The following is a 23,737-nucleotide window of genomic DNA, read 5'->3' on the forward strand; positions in this document are numbered from 1 at the left end:
CCGAACAGTATGCTGGAATACTCATTCCCGACATTACACATGCAGGTGCGTTCATGCCTTCGGGAGCGATCTCGCGTTTCCACATGATGTCGCTGTTGAGAAGCGGTAGCAACGTGGTACATGTTTGCCCGTTCTGTCATGACACTACCCCTCTTAAATTAACACTCATTTACGAAAACTGAATGGCAAGGTAGCGAAGTGTGGGTACGATAGGAACATGCTTCCTACGGCCACGACAAGAGTGAAACTATGAATTATGACTGCTCTTGACACAGTACACGCCATTATTCAATATTTTCTATCAGACAACTTCTAATCTAATTTTCAATAGTATTGCATAAGCCCTCCCTCCGGAGGTTCGAGTCCTCCCTCGGGCACGGGTGTGTGTGTTGTTCTTAGGATAAGTTAGTTTAGGGTAGTTTACGTAGCGTGTAAGTCTAGGGACCGATGAAATGGTTCAAATGTCTTTGAGCCCTATGGGACTTAACATCTGAGGGCATCAGCCCCTAGAACTCAGAACTACTTAAACCTAACTAACCTAAGGACATCACATACATCCATGCCCGAGGCCGGATTCGAACCTGCGACTGTAGCGGTCGCGCGGTTCCAGACTGAAGCGCCTAGAACCGCTCGGCCACACCAGCCGGCCATGTGTTATGTCTTAACCTTCTGCTTGTCATCAGGGAGAAAATTAAGAAACATGTTAAATGTCCTACATTGTGAAGAGTTTTATTGTTGTTGTTATTACTGTCATTACCACTGAAATAAACGTTCTATATGAGGACTAAAGCCCCTAGAATCGCTCGGCCACAGCGGCGGGCTCGGGACCGATGACCTCAGTACTTTGGTCCCTTAGGAATTCATACAAATTTCAACATTTGAACTGGGCGTTAAATGCATTTTCTGCATCACAGTTAGGATGACCAGATCTCAAAGAGAAAAAACCGGGAGACTTGTGTTTATACTTGACTTCATTACTACATTTACGCTTACCTTTCTTGTCAGTTACCGTGATAATGCTAAACAAATAATAGTAGAATGCGATTTTCACTCTGCAGCGGAGTGTACGCTGATATGAAACTTCCTGGCAGATTAAAACTGTGCACACAGTTTTAATCTGCCAGAAAGTTTCAGATAACAGTAGATTATAGGTCTATGATGGCGTAGCAGCTGAAAAACCCATAGCAAGAATATATCTTCATTTTGTCAATTGGAAAGGAACGTGTATGGACATTACAGATAACTGAAAATTTCTTCAGAAATAAAAAAGACTGATACATACTTTTTCATTTTAATAGCTTGGATGTATTTTCTGCAGTGTTTAGTCACCAACTATGTCCTTGGGTACAATTTTTCAACTCTAAAAACTGTGTGATATTACTAGTCAGTAATCGGACCCAAATTATACATTTCATAGTAAAATTTACGATCTCGTTTGAGCGCTGACTCTTAGGGCAAGCATGCGTATATACCAAACGATATTCAATAAGCACTGCTAGTACCCACCGCAATGCTTCCTTTTCCCACATGGTTACGGTCCCGTTAGGAGAAATGGTTCAAGTGATACTCGTTTATACCGGCTTCGGTTTTGGTTTTACTTGTAAATAAAGTGGCGGGAAGGCAAATTCGAGGCGGGGGTAAGTAATATCTGCTTTTCTTTTCAACATACCTCTTACAATTTCCTTAGGCATAAGACGAGTTCAACAAAATGTTGTAGGCCTTGTAGGAGGGTATTGTGAAAATATGTATTTCTATAACTTTCAACGTCTAGAAAACATGTTTTTTCACAAATATTTAGTTAAATGAGAAACATATTGGACGCATTTTGATTCTCGATTAAAAACCGGGACAACTGTGTGTCCCGAAAGATCTTCTCCGGACGCGAGGACATTTATGTGAAATCCAGTACTGTCCTGGCAAAACTAGGACGTCTGGTCAGCCTAGTCACAGTCATCAATAGTGTTTAACACTTTTGCACGCAGATGTGAAGTAACAAGAAAACGTCACAATTCCCATTACCTGACACATGCACAGTTATATAGTCGCTTGAGATTAATCGTCACACCTAACCAAAATGCAGGCATGGCACCGATTTAATTTCACTTCTCTACGGCCTTTTTCTGTTTCTTTCCTTTGCTCCACTTTTTTCTACGTAGATGAAGTCTATCTAGTGTGTTAACCATACATTTTCGAGTTTTTACAAAATTTTTATTATTTATTTCAGAAACCCCTTTTCTTCTGTTACAAAGATAAGTATGTGGTGCAGTGAAATTTTAATTTTTGTAGGATAAAAGATTTTAAACTAGTACATCTCCAGAGTACCTCCGTTTTCAGAGATGAAAATGGTTAATATTAGATTTATGAATAAAAGGAAAGAAACTAGTTCAGTGAAAATGCGATGTAACATTACTTAACTAAGATAAAATATGTCATACGTTAGCTTACGAGCTGCGTAGCAAACTGCAACAACTGTTCTTAGAAGAAAATAAACTGAACAATAAACTTTGGTGATATGTTCCAAATAAGTGCCTGAACAAAATAATCTTGTGTTTAACGGGTCCTAAATTACACACTAGCAGTGATATTAGCAACTAAGTGAAGCGCCTGCGATTATACAAAGCAATTTTTTTTTCATGAAGCCTATTGAGTAGAGAATGGAGCAGCAGTATGAACGGCTGTAATGCAAAAGGTACAGTGTACGCCTTGCAGTCCACTTTAGGATCTTCATCTGTGTGAGTTTCAATAATCCGGCCTGGCGATCTTTAAAATTATGCTACAGACAGTAGCAGCTTTAGCGTTGTCGCCATGAGATCTTCTAAAGAGCTGAACCCACAGGTAATATGTCTCTGGATATTTGAGAAAATTATTAATATTTATCTGAATGTAGTTTACACGTAAAGCGACACCCCAATTTGGCATTATTAATGTCAAATAGACCGAAGAACACGCAGAACAGAAAAGCAAGGAGAAACAACACAGAAATTATTCACCTCAACACGTATGAGCACACACGAACTGAGCGGAGCCTCTCGACAGTGACATCAATCGCAAAACGGAGAGAAACCTCTGATCTTGTCACTGACATTGAGTCTACACGTGAACACTCCGATTCCCTCAACAGATGGAAGCGGTAGATGTGGCCCGCATACCAGACCTGAATCATTCTCATCATCTATAACAAAAGAAGATTCGGTCCAACTGAGACGGAACTTTTAAGTTACCGTGGGCGCACTTGATTTTCACTAAACAAATTTGAGCCTTCGGTGAAAATTAGACAAGTAATGTCTCGTCCCGCTCCAGTTTACCAAGTTTTTGTGTGCCGCTTGTAGTAAAAACAGTGTGGTGCGTAGGACATTAAACTCAATGTCTGATTGATATCTGATTGATCCGGTTCATGTTTAACCATGAGTTGGAAGAACTGTGAATTCTGAGCTATGCTGCGTGCTGAGGAAAGAAAACAATTTTACTGGACTGTTGTCATTTTGGGTGTGTGATGCAAAGGAAAATTTAGTATATGTAGTTTCTCTTGAACCATTTTTACGTGATTTCAATGGCTACTTCATCACTACCTCACAATATCAGATAAGGATTTCTGTTTAGCTATGGACAGCTGGAAACTTAGGTAATATAGACTACCAGTGACTCGAAATTCCTGTCAGATTAAAACTGTGATCCGAATAGGGACTCGGACCTGGGACCTTTGTCTTTCACGGACAAGTGCTCTACCGACTTAACTATCCCGAAATGACTCACGACTCCCCCTTACAGCTTCACTTCCGCCAGTGTCTTGCCTTCCAAACTTCAAAGAAGTTGTCGTGCATACCTTGCCAGACCAGAATTCCTGGAAGAAAGGATATTGTGCAGACAAGGCTTAGCCGCAGCCTGGAGAGTTATTTCCACAATGAATTTTCACTCTGAAGTGAGTGTGCGCTGATTTTATTACTTCCAGCATCCACCATTTCCATTTAAACACGACGTCAGCCATGCATTTTTTCATTTTTCAATTAGTTAACTACGTTCTTGCAGGAGGTTCCCTAGTCTTCTGTTTCCACTAACATCGTCCATCTTCAGTAAGAGAAAATGAAGCAAGGCATAATGTTTTGGTTTCCGATGTTTAACGGCAATATTTGTAAACATATCCTACACAGACATAAAAATAATGAAATAATTTATTTCGTATACTTTAAATAATATACTTTGATAAATTAACGATTTTAGCTAAAATAAATAATTACGGCCCTTGATTGGGCAAAAGTGAAGACACACTCTCAGTGGACACAGGATGTGAGATAAACCAACATCGCACACGGTGCCAATCCACTCGACTGTCGTACTTCATCTGAACACGATGACTGCTCCGAATCAGGGTTGTGGCTGCTTCGTGATATCGTAGCTACCGGTTAGATTCCCATAATCGCCATGGTTGTGGATGTGGTCTCAACACAGCTGCAAAAGAAAAACTTCAATGACGACACAGGAAACTTGGAGGCCTGTTCGTTTAATCATACATCCTGAATAGCGCTCGTGTCTGTTTCTACATAAGTCCGAGTTTTAGCTGTTACCTCATCACTGATCTCAACTTACATCTATGCATATCGGAATCCAAGTCATATTGCTAGAGTTGTAAAACTATCGTAGGCTACCACAGATTTCACAAGTAGGTGTAGACTGTGGTAGTTCTCTTTTTTGGTCATTTAATATCGTTCCTACATTACCAGTCCGTTGGCTGTGCTGCATACAAATCGGGTGTACTTCATAACGATCGCTTTCTTTACATATGCGATCAGCGTCTCACTAGATTCCCCTAAAAACTGGAAGCGGTGAATTGTCTAGAAACTGAGTGAGCATATATAAAGGGCTGGGTAAACAATGGAACATTTTTGTTCTACAGTTATCCTCCTGTCTGTTAATTCAGAATAAACAGTATTTACGGCACACTGAAATTTTCTATATTTAATTCAAGTTTTATTTGAAAATTGTTTACTTGTAACTTGAAAAGAGGGATGTTCTAATAAAAACAAAGAAAATAATATAAATTTATCATATAGCGCTAGAAAATGCAATTTCCTCAATAAAAAGGTAAACTAAAAAGTAGCAAAACAAAAATATATTAGATATCACTTCAGCACTTCGAACTTGTATGAAATAAGTTTCTGTTCGTCATAAACAATTTTTCCATTTATAACAACAGTAAACTGCTGTCTTTGTTCATGTGAAAAATGTTGTATTGAGAACAAAATAGCAACAATAATTATATAAATCTTTTACGTTAGTTCATTTAAACTACACTTGCTTCGCACGTTATTGGTTTGGTTACATAAAAGGGCAGAAGTTACGCGATCAACAAATTTTTACCACTTATAAACCGCAATTTATATTCAATACGGATATATAATACACAGAGGACTATCTCTGGGTAATGTGCGGTACTAATTATGTGGAGAACAAATTACTAAACATACAAAAATACAAACAGACGTCGTCGGCTCCCATTTTCTCTCTTAAACGTTGGTTTATGTTTCTTTGCCTCCCAGTTCTATCAGTAGTACCGGTAATCCTACCATCTACTACGTCATTTGTAACAAAACTACCGGACCGTAGTTTTGGTAGAGCGCAACTCAACACACTAATGAGTCAGAACATTATGAACACCTGCTTAATAGCTTGTTTGTCCGTCTTTGGATTGAAATACGTCACTGATTCTGTGTATCAGGGATCCGATAGTTTGTCAGTAGGTTCGTGGAGGTATGTGGCATTACATGTCTACGCACAGGTCATGTAATTCGCGATTTGTATACGCGGTGATGACGTCCCAAGAAGATCCACATGTGTTGAGTAGGATGTTCATTAGGCGAATTTGGTCGCTGGGACATCAACGTGACTTCATGTTAATACCCCTCAAACCACTGTAGCCCGTTTCTGCTTTCTAGACAAGGACAATTATACAGCTGAAAGATGACACTGTCGTCGGGGAAGACATCAAGCATGTAGGGATGGAGATGATTCGCAGCTGTCAGCATGTATGTCTTCGATGATTATCACAGGTGCCATGCAAGCGCAGGAGAATATCTGCCATAGTTAATACCCCTCTCACCACGCTTCGTCCACGGCGTGCTGCACGTTTCGAGCCTCCGTGCACCACAGTAACGGGATTCGGACCATTGACTTACTGTAGCAAATATGTCATTCACACAAAGAGCCGACACGTTTTCACTGATCAACGGTCGAATCCCGACGATATCGCGCCCACTGCAACAGTAATTGACGCTGTCGTTGGGTCAACACGTGAACACGTAGTAGTGGTTCCATCTTCAATAATGTACGATGAACTGTGCGCTCCGAAACACTTGTGCGTACACCAGTTTTGTACTGTTTCGGCAGAGATGCCACAGATCACTATCTACCCTACTTTACAGAGCAGTCAAGCCTCCGAACCGCACGTTCTGTGAAGAGTCACGGATGTCCAATCATTTAACGCCTAGTGGTATTTTCACTGTCCCTCTACCTATTACCCTAGATGCTCATAATAGCACACGAACGTTCAACCATCTTTGCCGTTTTCGGCACACCCGTTCACAGACTGTGTGTAATAAAAATCTGCCCTTTGTCGGTATCGCTTATCACATTGGATTTCCCCATTTTCATACCATATTTCCGCTAGAGCACTCCCCAGTCCGTGTCTGCCCTGTTTACGTACTTTTGTGACTGTGTCACGTGCACGCAACACAACCAGGCGGCATTTAACGTCACGATGGGCAGTGCTCATAATGTTTTGACATATCAGCGTATTACCCTTAATATTTCGAAAGTGTTTCAGTAAATCAAAGACACATTTACTGGAACAGAAGCAACATTTCTGTTTCGTTGGAAAGAAGTACCTTTTAATGACATTCAGTAGCCAATGAAAGGTGCTGTGTCCGCCAGCAGATACGGAACACAGCCAGACACAGAGAGGGCGCCTCAGTGGTTGTTCGACAGTATCAGTCGCAGCCTGGAAAAGCCCAGCTACACATTCTACCAGTTGCTCACTATTCAATGGATTCATTACCAGACTAGAGTTCACAGACAGATCAGTACAAGTGAATATAAATATTGCCACACATCGTTATCGTACTAAAGTATCGTATTTCTAATAAGAAATTGTTGAAAATTGATCCTAGTCTCTACGGTCAACATCCTTTTCGTAGCTGTTGCCTGATCGTATGTGGACCTGCGACAAGGCTCTATAGCTGCTGTATGCAAGCAAACCAACTCCATAACAGCAATAGGGGGTTATTCCTGGTACTTACTTATTCTGGACGACAAGATTGCAGTGTACAATAGTATCCTTGCTTATAGAGAACAGATTCTTAAAACCAAAGAAAGATATATAAATATGCTAACTGCAGCGCCAAAGTGTGATGATACAGATCTGTTTGATGTCTCCTTACTTGTGGCTATGGCAGCGTTAAGTGCAGTAACAGCAACGTAGTGAAAATGAAATATCATGTGGCTAGGGCCTCGTGTCGGGTAGACCGGTCGCCTGCTGCAGGTATTTTTAGTTGACGCCATTTCGGCGACTTGCGTGTCGATGGGAATGAAATTATGATGAGGACAACACAACACTCAGTGCCTGACTGGAAAAAATCTCTGACTCCGCCGGGAATCGAACCTACGCCTCTTTGCATAGCATTCTGTCGTGCTGACCACTTTTTTTTTAACTCTCATTTTGTTCGTTGTATTTGTTCGGGGTGGACGTCCCATGACACACGCTGTAGTTCTTTGTTGATCCATACACTCACAATTTTTTTTATCACAGAGGGCAGCTCACCCTCTGACCAAACATGCTGATCTACTGTGTCGGCGCCACTCATCTATCGAGGTGGACAACAACGTAAGTAATGCAGAGTAAACCTTTAGACAGGAGGTCTGAATGAGATTTTCACTGTGCAGTGGTATGTGCGCTGATATCACAAACTTCCTGGCTGATTAAAACTGTGTGCCGGATCGAGACTCAAACTCGAGGCCTTTGCCTTTTGCGGGCAAGTGCTTTACCATCTGAGCTACCCAAGCACGACTCACGCCTCGTCCTCACATATTTCATTCCACCAGTACTTCGTCTCCTACTTTCCAAACTTCACAGAAGCTCTCCTGCGAACCTTGCAGAACTAGCACTCCTGGAAGAAAGGATATTGCTGAGACATGGCTTAGCCACAGCCTGGAGGATGTTTCTAGAATGACATTTTCACTCTGCAGCGGAGTGTGCGCTGATATGAAACTTCCTGGCAGATTAAAACTGTGTGCCGGATCGAGACTCGAACTCAGGACCTTTGCCTTTTGTGGGCATGTGCTCTACCATCCGAGCTACCCAAGCATGACTGACGCCCCGTCCTCACAGCTTTAATTCCGCCAGTACCTCGTCTCCTACTTTCCAGACTTCACTGAAGCTCTCCTGTAAACCTTGCAGAAAAAAACTGATGCTTTTGAAAAAATATTTAAAAAACGGACAACAAGAAATGTAAAAAGAGATAATGATAAGGAATTTTGTAATCAAGACTTTGCAGAAATGATGAAAAAATATAATATTAATCACTACCCAATTTTACAGAATTAAAAGCATCTGTAGTAGAAACATTTAACAGAACATTCGAAGAACAAATGTGGAAAAAATTTGTTCCACAAGGTAATTATAAACGAATAGATTTAGTTTCTAAATATTACAAAACATACAGTAATAAAAAATGAAACCAATAGAAGTATCTCAGGATAAAGCATAATTTAAAATAGAAGATTAAGTTGGAATTAGTAAAATTAAAAGAATTTTTGAAAAAGGATGCACAACAAGTCGGTTAACAGAAATGTTTGAAATTAAAGATGTAATTCATTCTGATCTAGATACATATAAATTGGAAGATATTGAAGCAAATTTTTTGACTAAGAATTACAGAAAACAAAATATCCTGATGTATAACTTGTTGAATCAGTTTTGAAATAGAAATGTGATAAACTTTTTGTTAAATGTTTGGGATTTGATAATTCAATAATAGTTGCATTAATAAAAATAAAATAATTTTGTACAAGATTTCTTATGTCTTGTAAAAGTTGATGCTCAGTATATCCATTAATAAATTAAAAGTAATTTCTGTAAAATTTAATATTTTATTTCAACTCCTATTTCATTTTATTATGCAAGTTGACTGAGTAAGGATTGTATTCTATTCTTATTATATCTTCACCATTTGAAGGTGTGTTACTCATATTCACAATCAAATAATCCTAGAATAGCAAACATATTTCTCAAATTAATATCTTTCATTGGTAAAGTTACATGTGGTTGAAATTCAATCCTTTGTTCTACAAGCACTTCCCCTTGTCTTTTTAATTTTGTGATTTCTTCTCTCCTTTTATTCATCACACAAGCAGCCATTTCTTTATCAGTTTCTAAAGCTTCAATTTGTTCTAGTAAGTTTTCAATTGTTCATTGAAGTTCATTTTGACAGTGTTTTCTACCTGAAGCTAAAACTTCTTTAGTTGCCCATTTAGTAAATTTTTCAACAAGAGGTATATTTCATCTAAACCTCAGCTTGTATTGTCCAGATGCACTGATAAATATTGTTTGAGAATGTACATTTTAAAAGGACCTTTTTAAAATCAGAAAAATATATCACATTTTCTTCATCTATATGTGATTTCAAAGAATTTTGAGGTTTCTCATATTAAAATATTTCAGTAGCATCTTTAGCTTTAAACCACTAATTATCCTTTATGTCAATTATCACAAGAACTTCTTTTTATTATCCATTCAGAAATTAATTCATCAGGGTGGATGTGTTTGGAATTGCCTTCATTCAATGTAAAATTATCATTATTATATTTTTTATTTTTTAATAAAAATTAAGTATACATAAATATGTTTTTCATTAAAACTTAAGGGTTTAAATACTCCCCTTCGTATTTGTGATTTCCCTAAATCACTCCAGGCATATGCCAGGATAGTTCTTTTGAAAGGGGTACAGCCAACTTCCTTCTACACCCTTCCCTAATCTGTTGAGACTGATGACCTTGCTGTCTGGTCTCCTCCCCCAAACAACCCAACCCAACACCAACTCACATTTCTGTATTCATTTTTATGCTGTTCTGTACTGTTTGGGTTCTGCTTTTTTAGACCATAAAATGAACCCTTTAACTGTTCTGGACGTGTTAACGCATGTGCCTATGTACCTGTCCCTGTGTGCTCTGAACGTGTTTACATGTGCCACCAGTCCTTCCACCTGGTATTCTGAGTGTCTCTATGTGTAGGTAGAAGACCTGGTGGTGCACATAAACAGATTCAGAGCCCACAGGGACAGGTACAAAGGTGCATGCATTAACACATCCAGAGCAGTTGAAAGGTTAAAGACGTCAGACAAGATCCATTGTTAAATACAGTGATTATCTTTCATTGTGTGTTAAGGGGGTATTGGCACTCGCCCTCTTGCATAAGGTTTATTAATGAATGTGTTATTATTTTCATTATAAGACAGAGTAGCCAAGATGGCTGGTCATGAATTTTCAAAATTTTTTTGTTATCTGCTTCAATATACATAAATGCCCTATGTATTTGATTATATTCTAAAGTTTGTACAACATCCTTAGCTTTAAAGCATGGATTAGTCTCTCCATCAGTTACTGTTTGAACAATCCTAATATTTTTCTGAAGTTGATGTGGTTGGAATTCATTCCATTTAATAAATTTATTTTCCTGTCATTAACAAAATACCATATGAATAAGAAAATTAACAATTTCATATTTTATATCTGATTGTTACCCTGATGATGATTATCCACATTCAAAGATCAATTAACAACTGAGAATGTGAATTATTTTTACAGTCTAAATGGAAGAGAAATATTTTTTGTTTATGTATGCTATAAAATCAGGCAAGCAACAACTTAAATTTGTGGTCAGTTTTTCTTCAAGAAATGGGTAGTCATTCAATGTGATGTTTTTGCAACAAATATGATATAATTTTTCTGTACAACATTCTCATAATTTATTTAATGATCATGAAAATCTACATCATTGTCAGTGCACAAATTTTGACCACCTGAAAAACTTCATAAATGAAGTATAAAATATCATTAGTTGACACTACAATTTTGAACATTGTAAGTTCTTCAGATGATACTTCCTCTGGAATACCATAAAGAAATATTAAAAAACATTTTTCTTTTCAACTAAAGAAATCCAAATATGTTTGGATCAAAACCTAACTTTACATGATAGTTTTTCTCCTGAATAACAATAATGATGATTCATTATTAGCTGTATCTGGAACTGGCTCCATTTAAAAAACATTTACATTTCTTAACAAAAATATCCATTTTTTGGAATCGGATAGTTTTATATTTTTGTTCACAAAAATAAATGGAGAGGCTAAAAGTAAGCACATTAGAAGCTAGAGCAAAACAACAAGGAAAAGAAAGTTATTCTAAAATGACAAAGCACCAACTTGTTGATCTTATTAGCAGTAACAATAATAGAATATTAGCAATAACAACAGTAACTATGATGTGAATGAATGAAATGCTAAGGAAGAACTACATACATGAATGATTCACATTATGTCAAAAAATTTAAATTTTGTACGATTATATGAATTGTATTTAACACATGAAATATTTGGAGAAAATTGTGTTAATTACATAATAAAGAAAAATTCATTTCCTTGATTTGATTGAACATAATTCAAGAGAGAAATTAAAGATAAATTAGACTGGACTTATATATTAACATATTAAAAAATTTGTGAAGATTTACAAAAGAATTTCAGGACAAACTAAATTGCCGCCATATATAAAGATATCAAAAACTAACAAAATTTTGTAGCAGATATTACAATACAAAATAAACTAGGAAGGAATATCAAAGTGATAAAAATTGTTTGAAAACTTCATATAAAAATTTCAGGACACATTAGGCTGGTGTACTGTATCACTCAAGCAAACAGTATCTGCATATTTTATATGAGAATTTGAAGACAAAATAGAATGGTATCCAATATCAGATGGAAACAGTTGTTAGAAAATTTTATGAGATAATTTCATAACAAATTTGACTGACAGACTATACAAGTGTCACAAAACATTTCTGAAGAATTTATAAGAGAATTTCAAAACAAGTTAAAATGGGATAATATGACAGTTGAACAAATAATGACTCACGATTTTATAATGGGATTTAGAATAAAGTTAACTGGGATAATGTTTTAAACTTTCGAAATTTATATGAATAATTGATAAGAAAAATAAAGAAAACCTTATGTAATATAATATACTACAGATGAATATTGTTCTATATCCTTAACAGATCAAAATAATCAACATGTAAAAACAAAATAATCATTCATTTCATAAAGAATGTTTTGGTAAATGGTTAGTAGATAGTTGTTCTTGTCCAGTGTGTAGAAGTATTGTTAAAAAATTTGCAGGATGAGAAATTGTTATAAGTAATGAGGATTTATTATGGCATTCATCAATTATTCTTGCGTTTACTCATGCAATATATTGAAGTAATTGTGGAATCAAACAATTCTTGAAGTTACTTTCATTCTTCCAAATAAATTCACTGAACTGGGATCATAATTAAGTTTAAACATTTCTTCACAATATGGTTGCTTATCCTCAGTTCTATACATTTGCCTTTTCAAACTTCTTCTATGCACTATAATGACAAAACAATTATGCCCAAAGCTTATATCAAATATTTTGAAATGAATAAAAGTTGCTCTCAAATTCTGATGGACTATTTGAGGATCATCAGAAGGTAATAGTGTACCTGTTCCTCTGTTTCTCTCTTGTACTATTTCTACAACATTATCAACCAATTCAATTAAATGTTCTATATGTCATCTCTCATTCTGATTCCTTCATCTTTAGCATTATTTAAATTTTCTAAGTGAGCAACTACGCTTTAATACATTTCTTTTCTTTTATACTCTCCATCTTTATGAAATGATAGCAGTATTTCATACATAGCCTATTTTTTGAATTGTTTGACTTCTCCCTTTTGTGATTTTAAAATTAAAGAATAGAGGTCTACTTCATTGATAAAAATAGTTGATTTTTCATTTCATTTTAACCTGTCCCAATTTTTCTGAATTTTAAAATATGTTATCTTCATCATCACTGTTTTTAAATGTTTCATTTATTTAATTTTATTGTAATGTCTCAGCTACATCTTTTGGCTAATACCATGGATTTCTTTTGTCATCAATGATCATAAACACTTCCTTTTTATTATATGTAAGCTTGTTGTTGAAGAGCTCTGCGACTGACTCCATTTAATAAAAATAATTTTTATGAGATATAACATTTTTAATTATATATAAATCAAGAAACTTATACATTTATTGTTTGTCAAAATAGTAACTGGAGACGATAGGAGACAGCAATAACACGTTTAAATGATTTTTTGAATATTCCAGCAACAGGGGAAAAACCTGAACCGATTTATGTTGTATTGAGATAAGCATTAATGATGTTTCAGGACACACACAACCTTGAAATAAATGCTTAGTTAAGTGAGGAGACTCCATACTTTATAAATAAACCTATAAGTGATGTATGAGATATAAATACTGACTATAGAACCAATATGTATAAATGGAATGACAAACATATAAAATGGCATTACAAATATGCAACCAGGACAGTATTCCATATAACAAAGGCAACATTTCAATTATAGCAGAAGTATATTGACATTCGGTTTTCATAAGGATAACAATATTTAAATAACAAATAAAAAACGAGTACATAGTTGTGAGATATGTTGTCGCCATTGTTCAGAACACCTACATGGAAAAGGTAATGCTGGTGGTGAATTTTTTACAGATATGAGAAATGATCCAGTGGAAATACATATAGATAACAAATAGTTGTGGTATTTGGAGATCGATGGGAACATGCCATAAGCTAAATCAAGTCTATCTGAAGTTCTAGTTCATGAAATTGGTCATTCATTAGGTCTAGAACACAGTGATGACTATGAAGCAATAATGTATTCTTGCCATAATGATTCAAAATTAGTATTTACTCAAGGTGCTATTAATGCTATTCACAGCTCGTATGCTGCAATAACATCAACACAATGAATTATACCAAAAACTGTACCAGTATGTCATCTGAATGGACTGAATCATGGAACCATGTTGATCACTTACTACTTACAGATGGATGTTTATATATTTTTATCAGAAGTGGATTTCGATAGGTAAAGATGTGAAATCATAATTAATAACTAACTGGAATAAGATTTTCACTCTGCAGAGGAGTGTGCGCTGATATGAAACTTCCTGGCAGATTAAAACTGTGTGCCCGACCGAGACTAGAACTCGGGTCCTGAGTTCGAGTCTCGGTCGGGCACACAGTTTCAATCTGCCAGGAAGTTTCATATCAGCGCACACTCCGCTGCAGAGTGAAAATCTCATTCTGGGAACATCCCCTAAGGCTGTGGCTAAGCCATGTCTCCGCAGTATCTTTTCTTTCAGGAGTGCTAGTTCCGCAAGTTTCGCAGGAGAGCTTCTGTAAAGTTTGGAAGGTAGGAGACAAGATACTGGCAGAAGTAAAGCTGTGAGTACTGGGCGTGAGTCATGCTTCGGTAGCTCAGATGGTAGAGCACTTGCCCCACGAAAGGCAAAGGTCCCGAGTTCGAGTCTCGGTCGGGCACACAGTTTTAATCTGCCAGGAAGTTTAATAACTAACTGGTTACCATTCTTACATCAAGATTTATAAAAAATAGATGGAGTATATCAAAGACATTGTGGTGAAGTTTTGTTATTTGTTGATGATACAATACATATAAATTGCAATTAATTTCAGAATATCCTCAATTTCAGGATATCTAGTATAGGATTATCTAAAAAATTATTTATTAAATGGTGTAGTCAATGCTTACTAAAAGTGAACACATTTATTCGATAATGAACTTTCCTATGTGGAGATAAATGAATGCGATTTTAAATGTAAAACACAAAGAGTTACAACTTGAAAATTTCCAGGAATGCCTAGTGGAACGAATTCTGCATTGAGTGCTTTAATGGAGTTAGAGCTGGTACAAGAGATTTGTCACTACTTGGTACTGATTGCAGTAAATGAACATTAATTCCTGAGGTAACAATTGTATTAAGGCGAGCCAGAACAAAGAAAATGACAAAATTAATCTTTTTTGGGCTTTTTTCATTATCAAATTATTGGAATCTTCTGAATAACACAAATCAAGCTCCACCCCTCTAACGAATTCTGTGTTTTTTATTGCTGCAAAGTTGACGCACCACATAAACAGTTGAAGCGACTTGGTGTGTCACCTCTGACAGAGCCGCTCGCTGGCTGGCAAAAGGGTATCTTTGCGGAATTAGACAGTGTTTTGTTTTCCAACGTTGTATGGCTTTATCTCTGTGACAAGTAACTGTTCCTACCGGTAAACTTAAACTCTATACCGTGTGTGTTGACTTGTGGAGTTTGGTTTGTGTTGTTTAGCTGTTCAATTTTGCGTATTTGACGAATTTTGCTCATACCTGTTTTACGTATTTGGTTTGTGGATATCAATATGCCCCGTTACAGCAGTCGAGTGTTTAAGAAAAGGCTCAATGAGTAGAAGAAGAAATCTTTTGTTGTTTCGAAGGGAGGTGCTGCCCAGACTGCTTCACCGACTACTCCAAATAAATGTGATAGAAATTCTTCCAGTAAGAAATTTTGTGACAGCAAAGAAAACTTTGAAAACTATGAAAGTGACAGTAATTATGTGAATGAAATAAGTAACATTCTCTTGCTCTCTAATATTTTGAAACATAACGCATTATGCCAAGTTTGCAAAGAAAGAGGACTGGAATTGAAAATAACTTCACACATTTGTTTTTGCATGTAAAATGTTATTGAAGCGTAACAAATGTGATCCAGAAGTTTCGTTTTCTAATTCTAACAGTATTCCTCATAATAGTAATAGTGGACAGAAGGTGTATGATATAAATGTTAGGCTAATGTATGGCTTGCGTTGCATTGGCAAGGGCAGTGCTGCAGGGACAGTGTTATGTGGAATTATGAACTTGCCAAAACTACCAACCAAGTTTGGATTTTATAATGAGTTGGTGGGATCTTCTGCTGGAGATATTTTTCAAGCAACAATGAAGAAAGCAGTTGGAGAAACTGTGACAGATAAAGGGAATTGTAGAGATTTAATTGCTGGTTTAGATCGATTATGGCCATGTAGAGGTCATAAATCTCTAAATTGAGTTGTGACAGCTACCAGTGGACACAGCTGCAAAGTAATTCATGTTGCTATTCTCTCAAAACATTTTAGATGTAAGGGCAATACCAAGGACGAACGTATTAAAAGTTGTGAAGCAAACTTTCATGCCACGAGTCGAGCAATAGAAGTAGAGGGAGTGAAATTAACATTTTCCAGATCAAAGGAGTGGTATAATGTATGATACACGAACTAACTAGGAGATGGTGATTCTAAGGGATATAAAGCTGTAGAGGAACTCAAACATTATGGCAATTAAATTCACATTAAAAAACAGGAGTTCATTGGACATGTGCAGAAGTGCATGGGGGCTTGCTTGCACAAAATAAACCAGACATGAAGATCCCAGAAGCTTAGTGATGGTAAGACTCCTCCAAGGAAGATTGACAAATGAAGCAATTTATAGATTGCAGAGGTATTATGGGTGTGCAATTAGTTAAAATACAGGAAGCATTGAGCATATGAGGAGAGCAGTATGGGCATCATTTTTTTTTCTCCATCAACGAATGTGCACCCACAACATGCACTGTGCCCCACAGGTGATGACTCAAGGTGTAAGTATCAATCAGGAAAGGAATATGCCCATAAAAACAGTTTACCAAATGCTGTAATAGATGTAATTCAGCCCATATTCAGAGATTTATCACAGCCAGGTTTATTGGAAAAGTGTTTACACAGGAAAACACAAAATCTAAATGAAAGTGTAAGTAACTTAATTTGGATTTGAATTCCCAAAAGAGTGTTTGTACAGATAAAAACATTGCATTTTGGAGTGTATGATGCAGTGGCAACATACAGTGAAGGAAACATTATGAAATATGATGTGCTGAAACGTTTAGGTTTCCAACCTGGACACAACACCATTTCCACAATGTGCCTACTGGATGAAGAAAGACTAAGAGTTGCAGGAAGAAGAGACAAAAGCCAACAACATGCAGCAAAAGGGAAGAAAAGACCAGTGAGAAGGAAACTAACACTGCAAAAAGAAGAATATGCGGATAATCCTTCATATGGGACAGGAATGTATTAAAAAACTTCGGATGCCATTTTCCATAATTTTAAAATTTTCATTTTTGAGGAACATTTTCTCAAAAACTGCTAACAGTATATCAATGAAATTTATACACAATATTGTTTACTTATTTACCTTCATTTTTATAAGAAATTGTAAAAACATATTGTATAATTCAAGGGTTATAGATGAAAAAGTGCAAAATTTTAGAGAAAAAATAAGCATCTGTTTAAAAAAATTCTGAAACAAAAACCAATAAATATTTCTTAACATGGCATTATAACTTTGTAGAGAAATATTCACTGAACATGCAGTCCAAATTTCAGAGCAATATGTTTAATGGTTTTAGAAACATTGTTCCTTCTATTTGCTAAAATTAAGATAGATCGTTCCAGTTCCTCTTAAAAATACATTGCAAAATCGAGAACAAATACATTTTTAAATTTCGTAAAAAATTTGCTATATTAATGGAAGTCATGTAAATACTGAAAAACTGGGAAGTCAACTCACAATATTACTCCACAGAAACACACAAAATATGGTTATAGAACAATGTGTAGGCAATGTATAAAGGAATACCCAATAAGACTTTACAAGTGTAAAAGAATTCCTTCTGTTTGTGGAAAAAATGATTCTGTACAAATGATGAACAACAGACTGAGACCAGCAACACACCAAAGAAGGTGTTGATTGTCATAAATATTTAGATTACTTTACCCAAATCCATTGTGTACAGACAAACATACAAGTAAATGGACAAAACGTACTTAAGAATATACAAAATAAGTAATTTGGTTGAGTCTTTTTAAAAGCCCTTAACAAAAATCTTTATATTAAGTAAGAGACTAAAATAGACCAATTCACGACTTCCTCACTTTGTGGTTATTATAGAAGTAATAATTTAATTCGATGTATTAAATTAAATAAAGCTGATCTAATTACATTTCTTAATAGACATCAGAGTAGAAATCTTTGGAAACTATTATTTTATTCTAAAGTTGGATATGATTTTTACAATTTTCAAAATAATGAAAGTAAACCACCAGAAAAAAATAGTTTCTTTTTCTACTGAAGTATTTCAGAATTTAAGAAGCAGAAGAACAAGTAGAGACTAACCAGCTGCTAAAGTATTTGCTACAGACCACTAACTATAAATTTCAAGAACAATTTAAACTTGCTTCTTAAATGTTTCAAAACCAAAAATTATGAAAACTATGAAATATTCTCTAAAAAATATATCAATGGTTGAAATTAAATTTTAAACTTATTTGTGTACAGAATGCATGCATGTGGGAATATTTTGGAATTTAGATTTCGAACTCAAAACTGTAGAATTAAAGAAAAAGAGAGAATTACTTAAAAATTTAAGAGTGGTAAACAAAATATTTAATCACAAATGTCTAATTTTCAAACACAAGGAAATAGTGGTAATTAAATAGAACTATTTTCTTGCAATTAGGAATTAATAGATGCATTCCATTAAGGGCTTGTCTTATGCTGAGTCACCAGAAACAATGAAAAATGAGGAAGTCGATGTTATTGTAAAAAATAATAATCAAAAAGCTTTTCTGTGGTCTGTCAAATTAGATTTATACCCAGTAAATAAAAATGTGGATAGAACCACAAAATATAAAAATGTTGCTCTTTGTCTTAATCAAATATTTGAGAATTTTGAATTTCCTGCAGAGGCTGATAATATAAGAAAAAGAATATATTTAATGTAACTATTAATATTTATTCATTTGATGGAAAATAACAAAATGAAAAAGAAAAAACATGTTAATCTCCTTTATTTTAAGAATAGAGGTAACTCAAACTACTGTTTTATCAGAAATTTATGTATGTTTGATTTGAGTCAAATTACAAAACATGAAGGAGTAAAACTTATTTCTGATAAGTGTTTGATGCACTTCAATTTTAAAGAAAAATTATTAAATGTATGAAAAATGAAGAAATTGTAAGAACTTATTCTGAAATTTTGAAGTAATGAGATGATTAATGTCTGAAGAACAAACAAGACATACAAGTTCTAATATATGCTCATTATGTAGATATCATTATGAAAAATCTATAGATCTGTTATGTTTGAATTGTAATATAAACCTAAAATATTCAAGTTTTTCTTCCAATTTGTTTACACAGTCTCTCATGATATGATTCTCATTGGTTTGTAAAAGAACTTGGTTATGATAGAATGGATATCATTTAATAACAAACAATGAGGACAGATACATTAGCTTTGGAAATAAGACAGAAAATTTGAATATGAGGTTTATTGAGATGTGTAAATTTATATCTTCAAGCCTTGAAAGACTTTTATTAAATTTTAAAAAGAAATTAACGGAAAATATTTAAAAACTTGTTTCCACAAATTCTATTCAATCCAGTAATCAAGAAAGGTGACTCTCAAGTCCAACCGGCTAGCTGCACAGAATAACAAGCTTCTTCATGAGAGGCATGGCATGCTGGTCCCCATCAAAGATCTGACTGCCAGATTAGTGTCGAGGTGCAATGTGCAGGCCAGTCTGTGAATGGTTTGAAAGATGGTTTTCCATCTACCTCAGCAAATGCAGGCTGGTTTCCCTTATTCCACCTCAGTTACACTATGTTGGCGATTGCTGCACATGCATTGTCTCCACATATGTGTACACCATAATTACTCTACCATACAAACATTTTAGTGTTATACTCATCTGGTATGAGACTTCCTGGGATTAGAGGGGGGGGGCCTAGGGGCCGAATGGCACAATAACCCTGGGTTTAGTGTGGGGCAGTGGTGAGGTAGGTGGACTGCTGTGGCCTGTTGTGGGGTTGTGAACCACTGAGGGCTATGGCGGAACGAATCCTCTCCGTCACTTCTAGGTCCCTGGTTTAATACACAGTATACAATACACAAAGTGTCTGTCAATATGATTACATGAACAGCTGGAGAAAATCTGAAGGAACACAGATTTCACGAAGAGAAGAATTTTACAATAAACTAAACGTGAAATAAGGGATGAAGATTACAAAAACGTAAAATTAGTATGGCAAAAATTTAATATGAAAAATCTTGCTGAATATCATGATCTATATCATAAAACTGTTGTTTTGTTATTGGCTGATACACTTGAGAATTTTAGGATAATATGTATAAGACCTTACGATTTAGGTCCATCTTGGTATTGCACAGCACAAGGTTTATCGTTTGATGTGATGTTAAAAATACCAGATCAACCACTTGATTTATTACACAATTGTGATATGTTTTAATGGTTGATAAGGTACAAGAGGCGGTACATTGCAATGTTGTAAATGACATGTTAAAGCAAACAATGAATGTATGAAAGAATATGATGTAAAAAAATGTCAAATTATTTAGCATATTAAATGCAAATAATTCATATGGTTATGCCATGAATCAATATTTACCATATGGTTGACTTGAATGGGATGAACCAAATATTTTCAATTTTACAAAAATACTTCTAAAATTAGATATCTATTTGAAGTAAATCTAGAATAACAAAAAGAATTGCATAATTTAGATAAAGTTTTACCATCATGTAGTGAAAATGCTACTCCAGAAGACAAGCATAATTATGTAGTTCTCTATAGAAATCTTAAACCGTATGTGTCTCTAGGACTGAGGATAACAAATAAACACAGAGTTTTACAATTTAAACAATCTGACTGTTTAAACAAATATGCAGATTTTAACACAGATATGAGAATGGAAGCAAAGAATGATTTCGAAAAATGTTTGTGTAAGTTAGTAAATAATTCTATTTTTCTTTAGGTAATGGAGAACATAAGAAATAGAGTAGATTTAAAATTAGTTTCAGGTAGAGATAAGTGTAATAACCTTGTATCAAAGCTAAACTTCAAAAGGAGAACAATATTTAATGATAATCTTGCTGTAATCCATATGAATAAAACAGAAATTATGTTCAACAAAACATACAAATACTGTAATGAGTACCCTTAATTTATCTAAATAACTAATATATGATTTTCACTATAAGTTTATGAACCAAAATTCAGTGAAGATATTCAGTTTTGCTATTACGCTACAGCTAGCGATATATATATATATATATATATATATATATATATATATATATATATATATATATATATATTGACAAGATTTTTATGAATATATGAAATTGATGATTTACAAATTTCATTCTAGTAACTTTCCACCAGATAATATACACATTTCCCAAGTAAACAAGAATGTTTAGGAAAATGAAGATATAATGTAGAGGACAAACAAAGCAGTAGTTTTGTGGTTTAAGGGCAAAAATTTATGCTTACAATGTTGGTGACAAAAAAGATAAAAAATATAAAGAAGTTAATAAATGTGTTGTTAAACATAAAATATGTATTGAAGATTATAAAGATTGTCTGTTTCACAACAGAGAACAACACAAAGCTGTGAATTTAATATGAAGCATTAAACATGAAATTTACTCACTCAAAATAAATAAAAAGTCACTTAGGCCACATGAAAATAAAAAATATGTTTTAGAAAATAAAATGGATACATTGCCATATGGATATTATCTGATCAAATAATTTCATAAATTTTGAGTGTATGGTTTAAATTTTATATTAATAAAAATTTTCGCTATATAAATGGAGTTTCTACTGAAGAAGCTCAGCAGCACTAACAATTTTAATATGTTGCAGTACTGGTTTTGAATGTTTGAATACTACACACGAAGAAAACATTTATATAGAGCTTGATAATAGATTTAAGATTATTTTACAAGACAGATACATGAAATTAATTAGTGGCTGGAATTATCAATTTTTTGAAGGTGATAGTATTAAGGTAAGATATAAAGGAATGAAAAGACTTTTAGTAATGAATTTCATGATGTAGAGTTTTCATTCAACTCAAGAAAAAATTTCGTGACAGTCAACAGCAAGTCAGCTTATCAGAAAAACAGCTAAAGAATGGGGCCTAGCGTCATGGTGAAACGACACTTGCACACAAATAGAATGTTTTGGTCTTTTGCAACGTTTTTAATCTGAAAAAGAAAGAACCTGACATCTGCCATTTGATGAAATGAGTTGCAGAAGCTTTCTCTGGTATATGATATCCTAACAACAGAAGAATTCATCAACTGGTGCCAGGGTATCGAGGAAATGCAACGGAAAAGACCTGATGAATGAGGTATGACTGACTACCCAGTGTGGTTCATGTGGAAATTGTGGAAGACAACCATGACCTCGCTTCACTCATAAGCTAGGTTGAAAGAGAAAGGACACAGCACTTTATGCCAGCCAGAGCTCCTGGACCAAGTACACAAGAGATAGTGGCCATTAACGTCAATCCCACAGTCAGGAAACAAGAGAGTATTGAAGAACAGGTGGATCACTCTTTGTCATCTCGCCCACCATGACTGAAATGCGCCCTGAAGAATGGACTCGGCCAACTCGGACACTGTCTAACAAGAACCCAGCATCCGACCAAGCAGGCGTAACCATTTTTTCCACCAAGTACAGATACATTAAGGCCAGAGGAGAACGTGTCAATCCAGTTTTCACTCTGGATATGCTGGCCACACTGTGCATTACTGCAGAGAAAGAAAACTAGTATTCAACAACTGTTTAACCTGCAAGACATCAAACATCAAAACAGACCTATTCACACTGGTCGACAGCAGATGATTATTGCTGATTGCAGTCGTTCCCCTCGTCACCATACAGAGGTACTAGCCACTCGCTTACCAGTAGACTTCAAAAAATCTTAGCTAGGCCACAGTCTGTGGAGATGGGACTGACACGAATCACCCATATAAAACAGATACCAAGACGACAGGAAATTTCATAGACGTCTGTCTGGGCGCTAGTAGACTCAGTGCTTCTTTTTCTCTAATTTCGAATGCTTACTGTCGCCAGCTAATGAAGACCATGTTCCATGATACGAAAGCGTCTGTGTTGAAGGTCGCAAATGGGAAACAGTCCAGCTGACAGGAACATCTATTGCAAATATAGCTATCATTGAAAGAACACAGCCCTTAGAATTTGTCATTTTAACATATACAATCATGATGTTATTCTTGGGTGGGACTTCTTTATGCATCACAAGGAATGAATGGCTGTGGAAGATCAGAGCTCCACATTGATTAAGCTGTTCCAAGAACCACACATGACAAAGTTTGCTCTGGGCAATTGTTTACCATTGAAGATGTTGTTATCCACATTTTTACCGTGTCATTATCAATGATACGAGTCTCGGTCATCAATCGAGACGATTTTGTCAACTGCATGCTCACAAAGGAAATCTACATGCCATTAACGATCTAAGAATTTTAGGTGATGAAGGAAAATTTTTGATCAGTATTTGTCACCAGCAGCCACAACTCACCCCTAAGCTGTTAGGGACAGCCAAACATGACACTGATGAAGAAGCGAGCTCTGTTATCGCTATAGACAACACAGGGGAGGAAGCATTAGTTCTATCTATG

The 23,737-nt window shown here is 35.3% G+C and overlaps 1 protein-coding gene across 1 annotated transcript in view; it reads right to left on the reverse strand.

Moving 5' to 3' along the window:
* Window positions 1-4,214: 4,214 nt before the first annotated feature.
* The window catches only part of LOC124613444, a 61,489-nt gene continuing 41,966 nt past the window's right edge, over window positions 4,215-23,737 (reverse strand). The window contains exon 5 of the mRNA XM_047142146.1: window positions 4,215-4,446. Coding sequence (XP_046998102.1) covers window positions 4,401-4,446 — 46 coding nt within the window. The 3' untranslated portion in view covers window positions 4,215-4,400. The remainder of the gene's footprint in view (window positions 4,447-23,737) is intronic.

The sequence above is a fragment of the Schistocerca americana genome, chromosome 4 (assembly GCF_021461395.2).
Source record: "Schistocerca americana isolate TAMUIC-IGC-003095 chromosome 4, iqSchAmer2.1, whole genome shotgun sequence".
Lineage (NCBI taxonomy): Eukaryota > Metazoa > Arthropoda > Insecta > Orthoptera > Acrididae > Schistocerca > Schistocerca americana.